Below are 20966 nucleotides of genomic sequence, written 5' to 3'. Positions count from 1 at the left end.
AAAATGAGACTGTCAAATAAAAACTGTTAATGGATTACTTATTATAGATCTTTCTCTATAAGGAAATGACTTTATAATAGTGTATGAGGTTTCCTTAACATTATGGTAGTAAATTACTTGGCCCATAAAATGAAAAAATTAAATTCAGTTAGTTGTCAGTAATCACTCAACAGCTTTTCTATCAATCTGGAACTTGAACTCCTTGATTGCTAAAATGAAGAGAAAGGAAAATATACACAGATACTAAAAGACCACTGAGCAAGCATTTTTTTTAGGGAATACAAATACAACCCTACTAAATAAATTCAACAAAAAGGTTTGTTAATACTTTATTAGTATTTTCTAATGGACAGAACATAACGCAAACCAAATAAAAATTTTAATCTTTTTAGTTCAATAAAAATAACTGACATTCTGATTGTTGTTTCTTCTTTGTTAAAGAAGGAAAGTATTGATAGGTTAGGCACACAGTTGACATTTACTGTACAATGATATGCACAAGTTATCTTTTAACAACTATAATACTAAGATGTGCTCTTTATATTTTTCCCTTGTAATACAGGAGCCATGCTCCCATAAGCAAAATTTACTAATAACAAAATAATTTTACAAGGAGTGACAAAAAAGACTTTTAAAACAAGTCCTTAAATAAAAGGATGCAGCAACAACGGAATGTTAAGTTGTTGGGTTTAAAGACAGTTTAAACTAGATCTCAAAACATTAAAAATTCATTTATTGTACAATTACTCAAATACACATGCATTAAATGAAAATATTGCACAAAATTAAAATTTTAGACTTTGAAATTTATATTGTTCTTAATTTTTAAAAAATTGATACACTTTCTGGTAGCACTTAACTGATATTTCCTCAAACACCAGCAGCACAAACTTAAAAGGAGTGAACTGAAATATACAAGAAAGTTTTTAACCTTTTTTAAAAAAAAATTAAGGCTAACCAAGTGCATCCATTGGTCAATGGCACAATTTTTCAGCAACTACTCAGAACACCCTAATCATAGGAAGTGCCCAGCTAAGCACTATATTTAAATCATACAATCAATTTTTAGGTGAATCAACTAGTAGTAGTGGTGGTTTCTAAATAGTTTATATGTTACCTGGAAAATCAGAAAACCCAAACAAAATATGATTAATTTTGAAGGTACTTGCCTAAAGGCACCACTGACTTAAAAACACATTCAAAAATCAAATATCAGAAGACTTAAAGCCTCTTCAGGTATATATTTATATATGCAATAAATGCATTAAGTGTAATAACTTTATTAAATATAGTACACTGTACTTAACATGGATTAAATATTTTACAAACAGCTTGACCAAGTCATTCAAAAAGTAGCTCTAATTTTTAGCATGACCACGGCTCTCTCTGATGTAAAACACAGATGTGCGTGGAGAAGGTGCACAACCGTTTACATAGACTCTACCATCTGACATTTCTGCTTCTGAAATATAAACTCTTGAAACAAAAATTGTTTTAAAAACCCACTTACTCATATAGTTTTTGGTATGACTGCAGTTACCTTGCAGGGCTCTGTTATGAAAAGTTGCCATTTTGCACGACTTTTCTTTCCCTGGTTGATGGCCAACATTCCTCACATTATCTGGAAATGCTTTTTCACAGGTACACACTAGGCTCTTACATGAATTCTTGTTTACGCTTAGACTTACTTATGTCAAAAATATACTTGAAATGGGCGAGGGTGTATTTGAAAATCATTGCACTTATGGCCATGCCGATGCTTCCTACAGACGTGTTTCACAAATCCTCACTGTGAAAGCCTGGGGCGTGGGGAAGGACCACGGCAGGGAGACACAATGGGAAGAAAAAATACTATTTCTTCCACCAGAGTCAATGAGTATCTTTTCTCATTTCCAGGTTGCAATGAAAGGGATTTCATTTATGTAATTCTTTAAACATGCAACACATGCTGAACATGTGCATACTTTATGCACAACAGCATTATTAATAGATATGATTATGATAAAGCTTTAAAGGAAGGCTTTATTCTGTTATTAGGCTTCACTTTGTAAGTAGGATCTCCGTGAAAACAAGACAATAACATCTTGTTCCAATCTTAAAGCTCCCAAATAACTGGGATACTGATATTCCTGTCCCTTTATCTTAAGCACCCAGACGTTCTTTTAATGCCAGAATCTTGGCTCAGTGGTCTGATAAGTAGCTTCACTATTTTAAGGTTGTAGTGTTAAATATTTTTAAAACAAAAAACGCTGACATATCCAAACCCTTAGTCAGTGTAAGTATTTAAAACTATGCAGAAATCCTGCATACAAGGGATATGAAGACTTCCAAGATGGACAAATGGAGAATGAGAAAACTATAAGAAATGCAGAGGCTCCAAAACTGGAAAAGGTAATTTGTTGTTGTTGGTATAAAATTATTTTAGGGATTTAAATGTATACACCCAGGGGTTTTGCCAACTTGCTTTATTTAGTAGAATTTTACATTATGCAAAATATAAATAAAAGCGTATTTTAAAAAATATTATAGTTCTGTTTTCATTATTTATTTTCATATATACACAGTAATAGAATTAAGAATTTGTATGTTTACATATGACTAATAAGCTCATTTAATCCTTTGATTTGCTACTTTTGCAATCACCTAAGGTATGTCTAGATCACACAATTTAAAATTATCATAACTTTCAATAGAGTTTTTAATTTCCATATTTTTAAAATAACAATGTATTTGGCAGTTCTTCCAAGAGATTATACTCCCTACTGTATAATCCATAATCTCTTAAAGATAAAGAAATCTGTAATAATTTTGAAACTTAAGTGAGAACGCCACTATATGCTTCTTTTTTGCACACAGAATACAAGAAAACTTATGATTGAGTACCATAAGAGCAAAATAGAGCCCCAAAGCACATAACAATCAATTAAAATTTGTTTTATAACAGTGAATAACAAATCCAATCAAATTGTGTTTTTGATTGGTTTTATTTTATGTCACAAAACTGTAATTAGGGTATAAGGTTACTTCATACTTTAAGGGCATCCTGTCCCTTTCCCCAGACCCGAAGCAGATGTTCCAAAGACCATTTGCCTGGCTAATCCACATTATATCAAAATTCTGATAAAGACCTATAAAATTATTATGCAAAAAACAAATCCCTCCAAGTCATACACTGCTCAGTTTCCCAGTGTTAAACAAATTAGCCAGTTTATCCGTGAACCACTGTTTTGTGCTTTCCTTAGCTTCCATATATACATTCTGGCACTTTGTCATTGCTGGAGAATGCTGATTAGGTTGAAATGGAAGAGACCAATGTCATTCTTGCTTGAGAAGGGGCAGTATCCTCTCAACGCTGCAAAAATATGCACCAAATCATTTAAGACCCAGAAATCTCTCTTGGTAGTGGCTGAATTACAGATGAGGATGAGAAGAACCACAGTCCTATGGATGTATTAATAATCTATTTTGAGACACTGAAAGACTGGTGCGACACAACAGTATATGAGCTAAGCCCCAGAAGATCTGTCCATATTATTAGTCTTGGACAAAATGAACACCAGCTTCACAGATTGGAGTGTCACCTTTTCTGTAAAGAAGGTGCTTGAGTAGTCTGAAGTTTCTGTTTATATTTCTGTATCTGCTTTGACCGTGAATGCAGTTTGTTGAAAAGTTCACGAAATTTATACTGTGGAAATAAGGTTTCCAAAAAGCCTTCCAGGAAGACATAAACCATTCTCCTATTTAACTGGTTGTGCTGAAACATTTCAAAAACACGAAGAATACCTTTCCGTGTTGTCTCAGCCCCAATAATGTGCTTCAATTCATCTAAATAAAGAGGGGAAAAATAAACATAATTCATTACTCATATAAATAGGAAACACAAGGCCTAAACTATGATCTGAGTTAAATACAGTATGTTAAATACACAGGAGTAATACAGGAGGTATTCAGTTATGGTGTTTTGGCTACATTATTATAACTGAGATGTAAATTTAAACATTGGCACGCATTCACCTACTTAATAGACACTGGGGATGATAGAGCAAAGGAAAAAATCAGGATCTGGACTCAGAAACCCCAAATTAGAGTTACAACCCCTTAACACCACTATGGTATTTACCCATCCTAAGTTTGTTTCCTTAACTGTAAAATGGGGATTTATAATAACCAAGTTCCTCTAACTGTAAAAATTACAGAACTTTAAATTATGTGAAAAGTAATCCACAAAGTCTTAAACAGTGTACTAATAGTCTTACTGTATCTAACGCACAGTGAGAAACACTTTATAAGGAAATGGTGTATGAACGCTGATTAATGATCTCAAAAAGCTTGCAATGGTCACAAAGTGCCATGAAAATACTACAAGTATAAACATGTTTACAGAGGGGAGAATTCCACATGGCATATTACAAGGAAAGGCTCTCTTCATGGAAGTGGCAAGTGAGGTTGACTTTGCTCCCCGAGCAGAATGCTGACAGGCACAAAGAGATGATGGATTAGCTTTGGTGGAGAGAACAATGAGCAAATGAGCACTAAGTGTAAAAAAAAAAAGGCAGGTTCAAAAAATGGGGGGCACTACATACAATTCAGCTAAATTTTAAGATTCTTTGAAAACAAAAAAAGGGGAGAGAAGAATGGAAAAAAAGTGATGTGGCTACCAGAGTGAGACAAGTTTGGAGTTTACTCCTAGGCAACATGAAGTTATTGCATATATTGAAGTAAGGGAATATGTATGATTATCCTTAATGATTTATAATCAGGGCCCCAATGGTAATAAATATTTTTAATTATTTTCATAAGAAACATACAACTTCCAAAAAGTATGTCTCCAACTAGGAGTACTATATCATTTAAAGCAAATGGCTTATGAATTTACTAAAAACAGGGAAGGGATTATGTATATATAAAAACATACAGCTTTCCATTTTCCCTCACTTGCTTTGAGTCTTCACACAAGTGTCCTCTTCTCTCACAACAGTAACTTACCTGGCACATCTCTCTTCCTGCACTACTGGTCTCCTCAGCGCTTACCAATAGCTAACATTCTGGCTTTTATTTTATTGGTCTGCCTTCTGCCTGTGTCTCCCTAAAGAATGTAAGCTCCAAGAAGGCAGAGATCAGTGCAAAGAAAGTGTACGGCAAATGATACACTCTCAATAAATACTTACTGAACAAATGCAGTAAAGTTTCTTTCAGCTATGTAATTCAGTCTACAGTCCAAGTGGTTTACTAATAGTATATTAAATAATACTTAATGGTAAGTTATTGTTTATTTCTACTTTCCTAAGATGTTATTTCTATGATTTGTTTTTTTCTCCAAATGCAATAGTATATTGTCTATAGGGCAGAACTAATAACCATTTGGCAAATTTCCAACTTCACTGACGGAAGAGAGATTTTTAAATCTATGATGAAAATATAGTTTTAAATTTAAGTAAAATGAAGTTAGAGAAAAAAAAACATTAAATGATATTTAAGAAGTTCACAAATACTCCTTTTCCATGTTCCATATTCATTAAGATGTGGAGGAGAGATATCTACGTATTTCAAAGATATTCATAACTAAAGAAGGAAGCAAACATCCATCCAGACACACAAAACTGCTTTTCCTATACATAGGCTCTCCTGTTGAGGAGTCAAAATGGGGACAATGAGTTTAAGTTAGTGAGATAGCAGTGTTCTAAAGTAATGCAAATTAGAACAGAATGTATATGTATGTACACTATGTATACTTTCTTTGGAATCATGTTTTAATAGAGATTAATGGATCAATTAATGGATCAAACAGTTGTTTCTATGTAAAAGGATTTCTTTGGAAGAATTTGTTTTTTCTCTGAAGTAGGACAAATATTCTTTCTGAAAACCTCACATTTCATGTTCTTTTATTAGCTCTTTCATCTGTTACGTAGGTTATTTATCATCAATTTTACTTTCAAAATGGTTCAAGGTAGCAAATGAAGTGTTTAAAAGCACCACTATTTTTCGTGACTGAAAGCATTGGTTTTTCAAGTTGCTGAGCACGGAGCAGAAGAAAAACAGTCACTTACTGGTATATAGTAGCTCTAAACCTGAGGTGGCTTCTTTAACCTCTCTGAGCTGCTGTTTCCCCCAGAGAAAGCTGTGATGTTAACAGTGACTAGCTTCTTAGTACTGTTATGAGAATTAGTGAAAAATATATGAGAAATGCACAGCACAATAGCTAATATATGGTAAACCATTAACTGGTAGTTCCTATAATCCAAAGGCAGCTAAACCAGCATGCTCAATGACAAAACTTCAGAACAACTACAAATTAGTAAGATTTTTAGCCAACATGTTCACTCACCTGGCATAATTGAAAGTAATTTAGTTTTTCCTGCAACTCTTGTTCTCATTCGAATAGCTTTATCTCTGCATGGAACAGTCTCTGCTAAAATGCCATTTGGCCAAAAGGCATCTCTATTTAAGAAAATTAAATAAATCTTGTGAAAACTTTCATTTTCTAATGATACAAGTTAGTAAAATCATTCCAATTTTCTACAGAAGACACAAATGTAAACAGAAAGTGGAACATTATGAAATTTTATAGAGGTATGATATTCAACAAACAGTAACTGAGAGCAGGGTTCAATTTTAAGTGTAAAAGGATATACACTGGAAAAGTAAGAGATGAATTCTGCCCTGGAATAACGTATAAACAAATGAAAAAGATAGCAAAATGGAACATACAGGCCTCTGATCTCAATGAGACTGAACATCTTATCCAAATACAACCCCATAATATCTTGAATTTGGATACCTTATAATCTCCCTCGGTTCCCCTATAACTAAGCCAATTTAAACCAATCCTGCACCAACACGTACAGCTAGACATTTTACAACATTCTTTTCACATACATAACCTCTTCTCCTTCACTTGGCAAAGTGTGTTTGATTTCTACTCTCCAATTCATAGACCAAAGATAGGAAATGAGCATACTACCTAAGGTTCCACCTGGGAATTTGGGCTGAGGGAGAGAGAGTTCCCAGAGCAGTTGCTATTAACTTTGAATGTACATTAGAAACACATGGGAGCTTTAAAATCTTAATGTTCAGGTCTTTTGCTGGATTAATTAATAAATTGGACTCTCAAGATGAGACCCAAACATCAATACTTTTTAAAGTTCTCCAAGTGATTCCAACATGCGGCCAAGGCTGGGAATGAGTGCTCCACAGTAAAAACATTACTTCTCTACCCTGAAATAGAACGTACGTGTGCCACAGCAGGTGGTCAGACTTTTGGAAACAGCGTGGTGTAGTGAGGAGAAGCCCAGTTTCAGATTAAAGAAATTTACTGTTCCCTACTTTACAGCATGTGAGCCTTTGGACAAGCTGCTTAATTTCTCTAATCCTCAGTTTCCATATAACAAAAAATGGAGACAGAAATCCCTGTCTCATGAAATAGGATAAAACCAGAAAGTGTACATAAAGTAGTAGGCACAGTACAAAGCAAATAATTAATATTCAATGTGGATAGCTCCTTTCTTGCTTCTGTTACTTCAAAGTACATGAGGCCATGAATATGCCTTATATTTCACTTTTAGAAAAGAGGTTCATTTCTGGACTATGCCATGCTTTCCTTGAAAGGACTTCATTTTATCTCAGTCCTAGTGACTGGCAAAGTACAAGGCACAGAGGAGGGGCTCGGGGTATTTTTGTAGGATGAACACATGAACTTGAGTAGCACTGTCCTTGATCTATATTCTTTTGAGAGGTTCAAATAGTTAATAAGTCCATAGCCAGAGATGTACATATTTTTTTAAAATTTCATTTAAAATCAAGAATTTAAATTATTTTAAAGCCAGATTACTGTGATAAAATGTAACCCGTATCTGAAAGATTATTCTTTACCACTTTTTTCTATTCTGGTTTTAAAGAAACAAAGATCAAAGGGTCCATGGGACAAATGTTTATTATAATTCTTACAAGTCTTTTTGTTCATCAAAAAGAAAGAAAACAAAGAAAAGCAGTATAAGTTAATTAGTGATAACAATGCTAAACTCTGTACTACCTGAAAGAAGTGACTGTGTCTTAAGATATACCTGAAACGCTTCACTAAGTCGGCTACTTGCTCAGGTGAGGTCATCCAGTCAACATGGTCAACTATTTTTCTGAAAGTAAGCACATGTAAATTAGTAGGGTAAAAATTTTAGAAGGTGTATAAAATAAAGAAACACTACTTTCATGGAGTAAGCAACTTAATTTGTATGTAAATTGACTATGAAAACACCAGACTATTTTAATGATCGTAAAAAGCCTAGAGAAGAAAATCTCCTATAAAAGTTGAACAATCTACTTCCAGAAGTAAAAGCTTAAAAGCTAAGTAAGAACAGCTCTAAGGGATGGAAAACAAAAACAAAAACAACAAAAAAACCTGGTACCTGTTAATAGTATCACCATAAGTGGCTCTAATAAGCTGCTGAAGTAGGTTTTTGATATTCCTTCGCAACCACTGATTCCTCTCTTTTAAATCAAATACTTCATCCATAAGAAGCAGCATTACCCTAAGTGGAATATTGTCATCCACCTGACAAAATATGGGAAGAAATAAAAATATGTTTATTTGAGTTACCTATCTATATGAATGGCTACTTCTGCTGCTTTTACAAAATTATTGCCACTATTTCCGACATCAGAGAACAAGTTATATTACAGTCTTCATAACCTTTCAGTCTAATTTTTAAAATATATGTTTTTAACAGTCATTTTGACAGAATATAGAATTTCACAACCCTACAATTCCAAGGTGGTAGAGAAAAGCACTTCTCAAAGTGGATCTATGAAGTCCTAGGAAAAGATAACTTGGCTCTTTTACTTTTAGTAGAGTCTGTACTAGTTTGATAAGGTAAATGCCCCTTTGTCTATTTTCTGGAGCATCTCTTCCAAAAGAACAAAATATTCTCAACATTTCTCCTTGTTTAATAGAAAACACAATCTACACAGAATAACATGTTTTGCTTTGTTAGTGAGTTGTATGTATTTAGGTATTTTAAGAAGCTCAAATAAAATTCAGTATATAGCCAAGTTAACATTATAAAAGGCATATTTCACTAGATTTCTAAAATTTTCTTTTAACTTTTAACAAGTAAAAATTTGTGCACTTTTATTATAGGAATAGTCAATTAATGGTATAAAAAGAAAAGGTAAAAGTAAAGACAAGAAAAAAGTAAAAAAAGGTAAAAAGTAAAGACAACTAGAATGTTTTGATGTCCAAAAATATATACAAAGCAAAGAACAGATTTTGAACTATAATAAAACTGCATATAATTGCCAGTAATTTTATAATTCTTTCGTCACCAAGATACTCTTTCCAATTATTTCCTTGTCCATGCTGTAAATCTTGAGAAAATACCATGAGTTATATATTTTTCACTGTCATGCTGTCAACATTTTCTTAGTGCACCTTCCCTTTAACATACTCAAAAGTCATAGCTAAACCAAACAAAGGTAGCTGAGGTTGCTGAGGGGTGTGGCTGGTGGGGGAAGAGGCCAAGTTCACTCCACAGGTAAAATAAATATTGCTCTAGTTTCTGACCAAGTATACTCAGGAGTTTGGAGCAACATGATAATTCTAATAAATGCCTAAATTGTAAAAACCCCAAACAGAAGGTATGAAGTTACGGATATTATACCCATATAAATCATAACAAAACATTCTAAAATATTTTTTAAAAAGCAAATAATATACAGTTTATTATAAAAATTCAAAGCAAAACCGAAAGGAGGTGATTAACTAAATCTGCTTAATAAAACAGAATACAAAGCCCAGACCCAAACATATATGATAATCTCATTTGTCACAAGGGAGAAACATAGTACACGTGGGAAAAGAGGGCCTTCTCAGTAAATGGTGTTTGGGTCAACTAGACCCCTAACCTCATTCCATACACAAAAATCTATTCTAGATGAACAGGAAATCTAAATTTTTGCATGATACAATAAAAAGATTTTTAAAGAAAATCACAGGTGATCTTTGTGGCCCTGCAGTAAGCACAGATTATATATATAAAATGCACAAAGCACACAAACCAAAAGATATTAACAATACACAAATACTTATATCTAACAAAGAACCACTATTCAGATTATATAAAGCACTCTTGTTAATCAAAAAGACAAAGACAGCCAAGCTAACAGGAAAACAGAGGAAAGAGCTAGACACACAAGACAAGACACCCAAATGGCCAATAAACATATGCAAAAAGGTTCAACATTTCAACAGTCATCAGAGAAATGGAAACCCACATGAGATACAAACCAGAATGGCTAAAATTTAAAAGACATAACATATTGACTACTGGCAGGCTACAGAACATTGAAATTCTCATGCATTGCTTGTAGCAGTGTAAGCAGCACAAACACTTTGGAAAACTATTTGACAGCATCTATTAGAACTGAACTTATGAATACCCTCTAATCAAGCAATTGCATTCCTGGGTATAGACCCAAGAGAAATGTGTACTTAATTTTTTAATCAAAAGGCATGTACCAGAGTGTCCATAAGGGTACTATCCATAATATAACAAATAATTGTGCTATATTTACAAAACGGAATACTGTTAAGTCCACAAGAATGAAGAAACTACAATCACACAAAACAACATGGAAGAATATCACAATGTTGAGCAAAAAAAGCCAGACTTAAAAGAGTACATACCTTACAGTTTCATTTATATAAAGTATAAAAGCAGGGTAGAAGTCAGGATAGTGATTATCCTTGGTGGGGAGAGGATAGTGACAGGAAGAGAGCATTAGGGGCTTTCTGGGGTATTAACATTCTGTTTCTTGTTTAGAGTGATTACATGGACATGTTCAGTTTGTAAAAATTCAGCAAAATTAACACATACAATACATACACATTAATGATAGGTATAAACATAATACTTCATTAAAAAGTTAAAAAGATTTGCCAAGTGTGATTTGAATTACGGTTGAATACTACCAAAAATAAAACTAACTCACAGTATCATCAAGTTGAGCTGAGACCCGACAGTGTTCAGGATCTGAATCAGTCTTCGGAATTAAAGGAGGCACCTAACAGTTAAAACAAAAACAAAAAACAACAAAATAAACACACTAAAGAAGACAGTGAAAGAACACAATAATCAATCAAAATGAACATTAAGCATAATAATAGTGTTTGATTTTGGGGACAGTACATAGGCAAAATTTATATATATTAAAAAGCATTAACAACATACAATTAGAAACCAACTGCTAAATTGTGATTACTTTATTACCAAAAGATTTTTTTTAAAGAAAAAATGGACTTTTGAGTTGGAAGGAGAGATTATTTAGTCAAACTCCTATACTTTTTAGAATAAATTAAAGCTAAGAAAGGTTAAATGATTTAGAAGCAAAATGTTAGTAGCACAGCCAGGGAACAAAATTCCAATCTTCTTTCTTTTACCGTAAGAAGCTCGACAGTATATTAACAAGCTTAAAAAACGAATTAACCTCCTATTAGATAATATAGGCTATGGGGAAAATGGACAGACAAGTGTTAGCTAATAATCATTTGTCAGCATGGCTGGAACCATCAAGATTACCTATCATTACCCGTTCATGTTACTGGTAAAAAAAAAAAAAAAAAGGAAACTGGAAAAGCTCAGTGAATTCTGTACAAGGTCATATAGGTAGTTATTGGCAGAATTCTCATTTGTCAATGTTAGTGTTATGTTCCCATGATTAGAAACAAAGATAAAGCATCAGAGACAGTATGAGAGTAAAAAGATAACTGTGGATTTAGACACACATTATTTTAGGAGTTTTCTCTTAAACAATTTCTGCTGTTTATATACATATAGTTTCTCTTCACTGAAACATGATCTAACAAATAGAAAACTCTAATAGTTATATGCTTCCTTTATAGTCTTGATCATAATCTTAAACAAGTAGGTCAGAATTATAAAAGTATAAATCAGAAAGTAACAAACTACTTGGTCTGCTACCTGTATTTGCTAATGTAATTAAAAAGTTTTCCTAGGACTCTCTTCTGTACCACTCACTAGAATATACGAAGAAGGTATGGCCTCAGAGATGGATGATTTTGAGACTTTTCCTCTCTTTGATCTCCTAGACACTTGATCATGCACATCAGGAGAAATTAGGCTTTATGTTTCCTGCTGAATACTAATATAGCTAATGTGTACAGTAGCACTTGCTTTGTTATAAAATTTAATTGCATTATAAAATAAAAACAGTGTAATAGAACATAACAGTATAAAGAATGTTAACTTTACTGGCTTTTACAATTCTACCATACCAGAGCCTGGGGAATGACTGGATTTTAAAGTATCCATTTCTGATAAGAACTTATTCTCTTTAGTTTTTTTATGATTTATAAGAGACTATGTGTCTAGAGGGCTTTGGACTTCTGAAAAGAAATATGGTAAATCTAATCAGGAGCTCAATAAATCTAAGTTGACTTAATAGTTTGCTGTAGATATTAACTGAAAACATATTCTTACCTTGAAAAATGACTGCTTTATGTCTTGACCTAATCTTTCTGACATTTTGCCCATGTTGTCTGACATTTTAGTCATTCCCTCTGCCAAGCTATCAGGAAGGGATTTAACTGCATTTGAAACATTCCTCATAGAATTTCGAAGTGGATTTACAAAAGTGTCCATCTAAGGGGAAAAGATATCATACCATGACTTCATTTTATCAGATTTGTTACTTAATGAGAAGCCTGGGAAAAATAGAGTGCAACACACATGAAGAATGCAATCATTTTCTAGTCTGTAATATCTCACTGCATTTTAAAAGTACAGAACTGTTGTCTTCAAAATGTATGGTCTTGAAGCTGTATTTTCACACACAAATACGATTAAAAGTTTGGGGTGATAAGGCTATTGCTAGAAAATATAAGCTTTTGCTTATATAAAAATAAAATACATTGCTAGAGATACTAAGTTTGTCTCAGAGATACTAACATTTTAAGGAAATCCTGGAAAAAAAAATCCAAAGCAGAAATTAATGCAAATGGAATTAGCCACCACATATTTCTGCTACAATTCAAGGCAACGATAGCAAAGATATTTTGAGGAAATGCTGAAAAATAAACAATTAGATAAAATAAGCAGAAAGCTCAAGTAATTAACTAAGATTTTTTTTAAAAATAGGTTTTAGGTTATATTACATGTTCTGTTAAAATCTACATAGGGAATAAAGAATCCTTTAGTAAGACAGAATAGAACAAGTATAAAAGAAAATGTCACCAGAAACATAAGAAGGAATAATCTCCAGAGCGCTAGAAAGGATTAAAATTGACATCCTGACTGTACAAATGTCAGGTAATTTCAATTAAGAAAGGGAGAAATATCTACAAACCAAAATAGTCTGCATATGGCACTGAAATTTTTAACAGAAATAAAAAAGAAAAAAGGGACACAAAACCAAGTCATACAAAAAATGACAAGAATATTTTCCAGAAAATGTGAGTTGTATAAAAACTATTGCAGAAACAAATTATGTTCCCTGCAAAAACAAACAAACAAACAAACCCCCAACCAACCAACAATAAACTGAACTCCACTCCATTGCTTCACGAACACAGCACAAATGTTAAGAGATGAATTCAAGAAGACAAAACTCCTTCACTCTAATAAGCTTTCATGATTTTCATTAAGAAAAACTAAAAAAGAGAAGTACTATTAATAAACCACAACAAAAAGTGAATTTTAAGATACCTGTAAAATAAGTGGGAGTTTTTAGTTACTACTTGGATCAAGCTGAGCAAATAGTGCTACAGATATGTTTGATGGGATATGCAGCATTTAGGAGAGACACTGTCACAATAGAACAAATCAGAGGAGAACCACAGGACAAAAACAAGGATGAAGAAGAGGTTGAAAACACTACCACTGGCACACAGATATAAAAGGATAAAAAGATGAAGCTAACTCTGTGCATGTGTGCTTATGTGTAAAATTATGTGTTTTTATATTTGCAGCCTCATGCTATCCAAACACTAAGTTAGCACTGATACTCTTTTAAAGTAACAGAACCTAAATCTGTATCATTACTTAGTTAATAATCATAAACAGTTGCCTGTGCACCATCCTTGACCTAAAGAATCCATTTATTTTTCTATCCTTTTTCCTTTTTGTTTTTCAATTTCTAAGGGTAAAGTCCAAGGATTTGTACTGGAGGCAGAGAATAGATAAACTAGGGAGATGGAAAATCCTCCACAAATGATTCTGACGCCTAATCCTGAAATCCTGAAAAAGCAGAACTTTAGAAGCACAAAAGCAGAGTCCGTCACTTATGACAAGAGTTCCAAAAACAGGATATGTCTTAAAACATGCTTAAAACAAATGTGTAAATTACCAGGCAGAGGAGTGAATTATGGATTGCCATCATAAATGTATACTTAGCCTGACTTACCAAAAATGTCTATTCATTATCACTTCAGTTATATGTATCAGTAACAACACAAATTAATTTTAACTTAAGTTTAGATCCCTAACTATAACTTAAAATACCTCCCATGATGTAAAGCTGGATAGAGGGGCACCTGGGTTGTTCAGTCAGTTGAGCGTCTGACTCTTGATTTCAGCTAGGGTTATGATCTCTGGTCTGTGGGATCAATCCTCGTGTCAGGCTCTGCACTGAGCATGGAGCCTGCTTGAGTTTCTCTCTCTCTCTCTCTCTCTCTCTCTCTCCCCCTCTGCCCCTCTCCCTGGCTCATACTCTGCCTTCCTCAAATAAAAATAGGGGTGTCTGGGTGGCTCGGTGAGTTAAGGGTCTGACTTTGGCACAGGTCATGATCTCGCAGCTTCTGGGTTCGAGTCCTGCATTGGGCTCTGCACTGACAGCTCAGAGCCTGGAGCCTGTTTCAGATTCTGTGTCTCCCTCTCTCTCTGACCCTCACCTGACCACACTCTGTCTCTCAACAATAAATAAATGTTATAAATAAATAACATAACATAAAAATATAAAATAAATTGGATAGAAAGATACTGTGTGCATAAAGGAAGACAGGCTTGTTACTTAACTCTTCCTAAGAATTGCCCACATGTCTTGCAAGGATAGACAAATTGTGTGACCGAGTTAATCTGTTATAATGTATTACTTCTCAAGCTCTGATAGCCACTGATAAAATGTTTGAAAATGATTTTCTCTAATAGCTATTTAATGTCCAGTGAAATATAATTAAGAAAAAAATATTACATTATAATTTAGACAAAAAGGAAATGTAGCTGAGAAACCTCTAATACTTGATATGCATAAAATTATTTTGCAAATCTAAAAAGAGGTCAAGATGACCTTGGTAATTACCAACATGATTTATGAAAAATGTATGTTACAGTGGATTTCCAGAAATGATTCGCAAGGATCTTTAGATTCCAGTAGTAATATTTTTAAAAAGTGATACACAGCTGTTTGGATACATAAACACACAAGCTACTATGGTTGATAAATAGAATTAGGTAGGGATGCCTTGGTGGCTCAGTCGGTTAAGCGTCTAACTTTGGCTCAGGTCCAGGATGTCACAGTCTGTGAGTCTGAGCCCCATGTCGGGCTCTCTGCAGTCAGCTCAGAGCCTGGAGCCTGCTTCGGATTCTATGTCTCCATCTCTCTCTGCCTCTCCCCCTCTTGCACTCGTCTCTCTCTTTCTCAAAAATAAATAAACATCAAAAATTTTTTAAAGAATTGGGTGCATCTGAGGTAATGTTTCTTTTATCTCAAAAAAAGCTGTTATCAATTCATTAATTTATCTTAAAATTAATACAATCTTAAGAAAGGATATAAACATCAAAAAGATGGAATGCCAGAAGGAATCTCTACTGACAATAAAACCATTTTGAGTTGAAATTTACCCTCTATCAATTTAATCATGAAATACAAAGACAATCCCACCATATCCTCCCTCCCTGACATTGTAAGGTACATAATATGGAACTTGTTATTACAACACTCCACTTAAAAATGTTAACATTCACTTGGACGTTAAGACCCAACACCCTAGAGTAATCATACAAAGTTCTGATGCTTAATTCTTACTAATTTTGTAACAATTTCTTCATCTTCTAAAAAAAATTAGTCTTTTCAGTGGGCAGGGGTAAAGAGCAGCAGGGAAGTTGTGTTATTTTTTTCATTTTGAAATAATATGAGACTTTTGAAAAGTTGTAAAAATATAGTTCCTACAACATTACTCACCCAGCTTTCCCAACTGCTGTGACTGCTCTTGTTATTACTGCCACTACTACTACTACTACTACTACTACTACTATTACTACTAACAACATTCATTTCAAGGTTAATGATGTACCAGGTGCTAAACATGGAATATCACATTTGATTCATACAATGCTTTAAAATGAGAATTAACATCTTCATTACTTGAGAAAACTAAAGGACCAAAAGGTGAAGTAACATATTGCAGGTCACAGTTAGTAAATGGCAGAGCAAGGATTTAAACCAAAGACTAATTCCAAAGTCTGTATTCTCACCTACTAAACTACCTTGCCCAATTTGAGTAGTCATCTATTGTCTTAACCTACAATCTAATCCCAAATGTAGGACTCATATTTTTAAAAGTAGTTTTAAATAATATAGATTTCACTCAAGAGGCATAAATACTTTCAGGAACATAACCTCTTTAACATTTTTCTTACCCTTATTCCACATAAAAGACATTTCCTCCCAGTAAGAAATACTTCCTTCTCAAGTTACTGAAAAGCTTGTGACCTATCTCAGGTAGACTTTCCTTACTGCATTATTTCAAAAAATCTTTTTTGTTTCTTTCAAGCTCCAGTTAGATTTTAATCTACATGTAAAATCAGGAGTTTATTCTTATTAGGAATACCTATTAATAGATTTACTAAAGCATAGAAGATAAACATGCCAAGAAGCATTTAATAAAATCTTCTGGTTTTAAAACACACAAATACAAATTTATTTTGTTTTACTTAAAAAGAAAGTATGAAAACAGACCTATAAAGAAAACCAGTGTAATAGTCTGCTTACCTTGCGAGCAAAATCCCCTTTCCCTTTACTGTAGGCTTTGTTCTCAAGGAAATCATACACATAGTGAGCCAAAGCTGGGGATGCTTTCATCATTTCAGGAGTTAGTAGTAACTAACAGGAAAAAAATGGCATCTTACATTGGTATGATACTGGAAATTTACTCCTATTTATAATTTTATCTGCCAGAAAGTTAAGAATATCCAGAATTTTAATTTTGTGTTTTAAAAAACAATTATACAATTTATAAATAATCAATAATTCTATGACCATTAACAGTTTGGTGCATATTTTTCTCATCTGCTATTTTGACTTAAGGTGCATCTAAGGTGAAAGCTGTCTGAATGGATTTACTACAGTAGTCCTCTTTCTCTATACCTGTGATAAAGTTTAACTTAAAAATTTGGCACAGTAAGAGATTACCAACAACAAAAAATAGAACAATTTTAACAATATACTCTAACAAAAGTTGTGTGAATGTGGTCCCTCTCTCTAATTATCTTACTGTACCCATCCTTCTTGTGATAGTAAGAGATGATAAAATGTCTACGTGATTAGATGAGGTGAGGTGAATGACAATATGCATTGTGACATGGCATCAGGCTACTAATGACCTTCAGTCAATTGATCAGAAGGACAATCATCTGCTTCTAGACCACAGCTGACCATGGATAACAAACCACAAATAAAAACTCTGAAGTATCATAAAGAAGTATCATAAAGTATCTAAAGTATCATAAAGAAGCACCAGAACAAAATATAGCTTTCACAACTGTTAACGATGTAACCTAACACACTGCTTATGCTTAGTTCTTTCTATGGAACATGTTTTGACATACTTGAGTTCATCAGCTACAATATATACGATACAGCCACATTTAAAAGATTCATTTATGGAACCACATCTGGAAGAAGGTAGTCATCTTCTAAATCTAATAATTGATATAGATTTTTATACAATTAAAGCTAGTACATTAAAAAAATCAAAATGTTTGACAAGAGTCATATAAATCATATCAGACATTCAGTTTTAAGTCAGAAGACAAAGGTAAATAATAAGAGATTTATATGTTCTTGCTATACTTTTGGGGAATAATAATACTGTGGTTATAAACAAACCAAAGAGAACTTATAAATGCTTTTATAAATGTGTAGGAGAGAGAAAAATCTTTCAAACAAAATATCCAATATAGCATTAGCTAAATTTCAATAAATACTAAGGCAGGGTCAGTAAACTTTTTGGAAAGGTTCATATAGTAATTATTTCAGATTTTGTGGTCCATTGTGTGTCTGTTAGAACTACTCAACTCTACTATAGTAATGTAAAAGTAGTAACAGATAAATGGATGGCTGTGTTCTAAAAAAAACTTGATAAACCATGTGGTAAGCCAGATTTTGTCTGCAGTTGGCAATTTGTTGAGCCTTGTTCTACAGGGTAGAGTGGGGATCTAAATAATAGAACATTATATACCTGAGCTGAGGCTGGGTCTACTAGATAAAAAAACTTTTGCAAACCATTCATTAGTATAAAGAATTATAATGTGATATTATTATTATATCTGTCAGCTGGGTACCCAGCTCTAAAGGAAAGTTATTTCTGGGAGTCCTAGCAGCTCATGCAATAAGCAACTTAGGAGACAAATTTTGTTATTTCATAACATAAAGCTACAAATCTGGGATACTACATGTAAGAAATAACCCCTTGACTCTATTCCTCTCTTGAATTACCCTGTAGTTTTAGAAGCTTTAGACTCATAACGGACCACAGGAAGCATTTATCAGGAATGAAAATCTGTAGCTTTGGATATACCTTGAAGAGCTACTATCAACTGAATTAGAAACATTTAACTCTTTGGTGTATCATAAAATACCTAGACTTTATAGTAATATAGAAAAGACAGATGTATGCATCTAAACCTGAAGTAACAAAACCCCTAGCACTCAGTGTCCAGAAAACTGTTTAGTCAATAAAGAGAGAAATAAAGTTGATAAATTACTGAGCAGACTGCATGTCACACTGGAAGTGCTACTCAACAGTAGTTACTATTCCAGTATTTTATTAAAACATTCTTTAATAAAGAAATCTACCAAATTTGTATGCTATATTAAAATGAAATTTCATAGGTAGTAATAAACATGGACTTACCTGCAAATATGCATTTAGATCCTTTTTTCTCTTTTCTAAAAAATCTCTATCCATATTATTAAAAGTCTTTTTACCAGGAAGCTTCAGTATGCTTGACAGATTTTCAAACTAGAAGATAAAATACATTGATAATTTCAGTTTTCTACAAAATAATTATTTTCCAAATAACAATCCTCTATTTATCAAAAGCATCTTTAACAGACTATTGTGTGGTATATTATATTAAGCAAAAATCAGAAAATATGTCCAAAACATAGTACTAATGCTTTTTATTTATAAAGGAGTATTTTCAATTAAGAATGACAAACATGGATAACTAATAAAGATGGATGATGTCCACACAGGATTTAATTTTAGTACTCTGATTTTGTTCAAAATTATCAATACCGAAAGGTTTTATTTTATTTTATTTTCATAGTTTATTTATTTTTGAGACAGAGAAAGACAGAGCATGAGTGGGGGAGGGACAGAGAGAGGGAGACACAGAATCCGAAAAGGCTCCAGGCTCTGAGCTGTCAGCACAGAGCCTGATGCAGTGCTCGAACCCACAAACCGTGAGATCTGACCTGAGCCAAAGTGGGACACTTAACCAAATGAGCCATCCAGGCGCCCCTCAATACAGAAAGGTTTTAAAAGTATTTTCCTTAACAACACTTTGACTTGTGAATAAAGTATTAGCAAATATATTTTTAATAATCAAAGATCCATGATTTCCTGGCTTTTGAAGAAATCTAACAAAGAAATCTTTTTTAATATCGATGACTTCAAATCAGTTAATCATTGTAATAGCTATTAAAAACAGAAAAGGCAATTTCAAAATACAGGTTACAATTATATTACAGCTCTATATAAACAACTATAGCGTAACAGTGACACTTCTTCCCCAGCAAACACATGAAAAATAAACTCACAGAGTATTAAGAAAAACCTTAAGAGCCTTTAGTATGCATCTTATTTTTGTAAGGCCACAAAGTATACATACTCCAAGTCTACCATTTATAGACTTAACTTTTGGGTGCACCTTCAAAGAACCACATATACAGTACTCTACTGTGCCCTGCTAAAGCACAGAATTTAACTATACCAGCTGCTAATATAGTGTAAGAGCAAAATCGTTTAGCTAGTGACTATGCCTGGCCAACACCCTAGTAACTGAATTTCAAGCAGTCTTAGTGTTTTTCCCATGTGATACATGTCCTTAAGTGAAACAAACTTTCTATAAACCATTCTTTGTTTAAAAACATCAACAATAATGGCTCTATAAAGAAAATTCATTCTTGGTGCAGCGATTAAAGAGGAAATGAAAAGATGCGGGATGATTTTCATCTCCAAACTGAGTAATTCAGATAAATTTTTTTTTATTTTTTTTACTATTTATTTATTTTTGGGAGAGTGCAAGTGGAGGAGGGGCAGAGGGGGATAGAGAATCCAAAGTGGGCTCTGCACTGACATGCTGACAGCAGTAAAATGTGGGGCTCGAACCCATGACCAGAGCTAAAGTCACATGCTTAACCTCAATCAACTGAGTCACCCAGGTGCCCCATTCTGATAAATTTTTAAATGGAATTGCAAATCAGATGGTTGCCTGGAGCTATAATGTGAATAAATTCATTGTATGATACACATGAAAGGTAAAGGCAATTCTTTTGCCTCAGTAAAGGCAAACAAACAAACAAACAAAACACAAAACAAAAAATGAAAGATGCAATTTACAGGGAAAATGTTATGCTGTGATATTCATAAATTTGGTTGTTCACAATAGTATTAGAAGAGGTCCTTATTGAATATCAAATGTCCATACAGTGGACAGCTTCTGATTTCATGAACT

The 20966-nt window shown here is 33.3% G+C and overlaps 1 protein-coding gene across 4 annotated transcripts in view; it reads right to left on the bottom strand.

The window, feature by feature from the left end:
* Positions 1–2965: 2965 nt before the first annotated feature.
* Positions 2966–20966, bottom strand: part of SNX13 (sorting nexin 13) — a 130527-nt gene continuing 112526 nt past the window's right edge. For 3 of the 4 annotated variants that reach the window (XM_039223473.1, XM_039223474.1, XM_039223476.1), the window contains 8 exons: positions 19139–19246; positions 16996–17106; positions 12489–12650; positions 10981–11052; positions 8400–8545; positions 8061–8129; positions 6326–6438; positions 2966–3825 (listed from right to left, as the gene is read on the bottom strand). In XM_039223473.1, the coding sequence (XP_039079404.1) occupies positions 3578–3825; positions 6326–6438; positions 8061–8129; positions 8400–8545; positions 10981–11052; positions 12489–12650; positions 16996–17106; positions 19139–19246 (1029 nt within the window). In that variant the 3' untranslated portion in view covers positions 2966–3577. Of the gene's footprint in view, positions 3826–6325; positions 6439–8029; positions 8130–8399; positions 8546–10980; positions 11053–12488; positions 12651–16995; positions 17107–19138; positions 19247–20966 lie in introns of all 4 variants that reach the window. The other variant, XR_005526769.1, reaches the window with a different exon arrangement.

This window comes from Hyaena hyaena, unplaced genomic scaffold (assembly GCF_003009895.1).
Source record: "Hyaena hyaena isolate Hyena2069 unplaced genomic scaffold, ASM300989v1 scaffold_1360, whole genome shotgun sequence".
Lineage (NCBI taxonomy): Eukaryota > Metazoa > Chordata > Mammalia > Carnivora > Hyaenidae > Hyaena > Hyaena hyaena.
The sequence above is the reverse complement of the archived record's forward strand: the minus strand, read 5'-3'. Positions and strand labels throughout refer to the sequence as shown.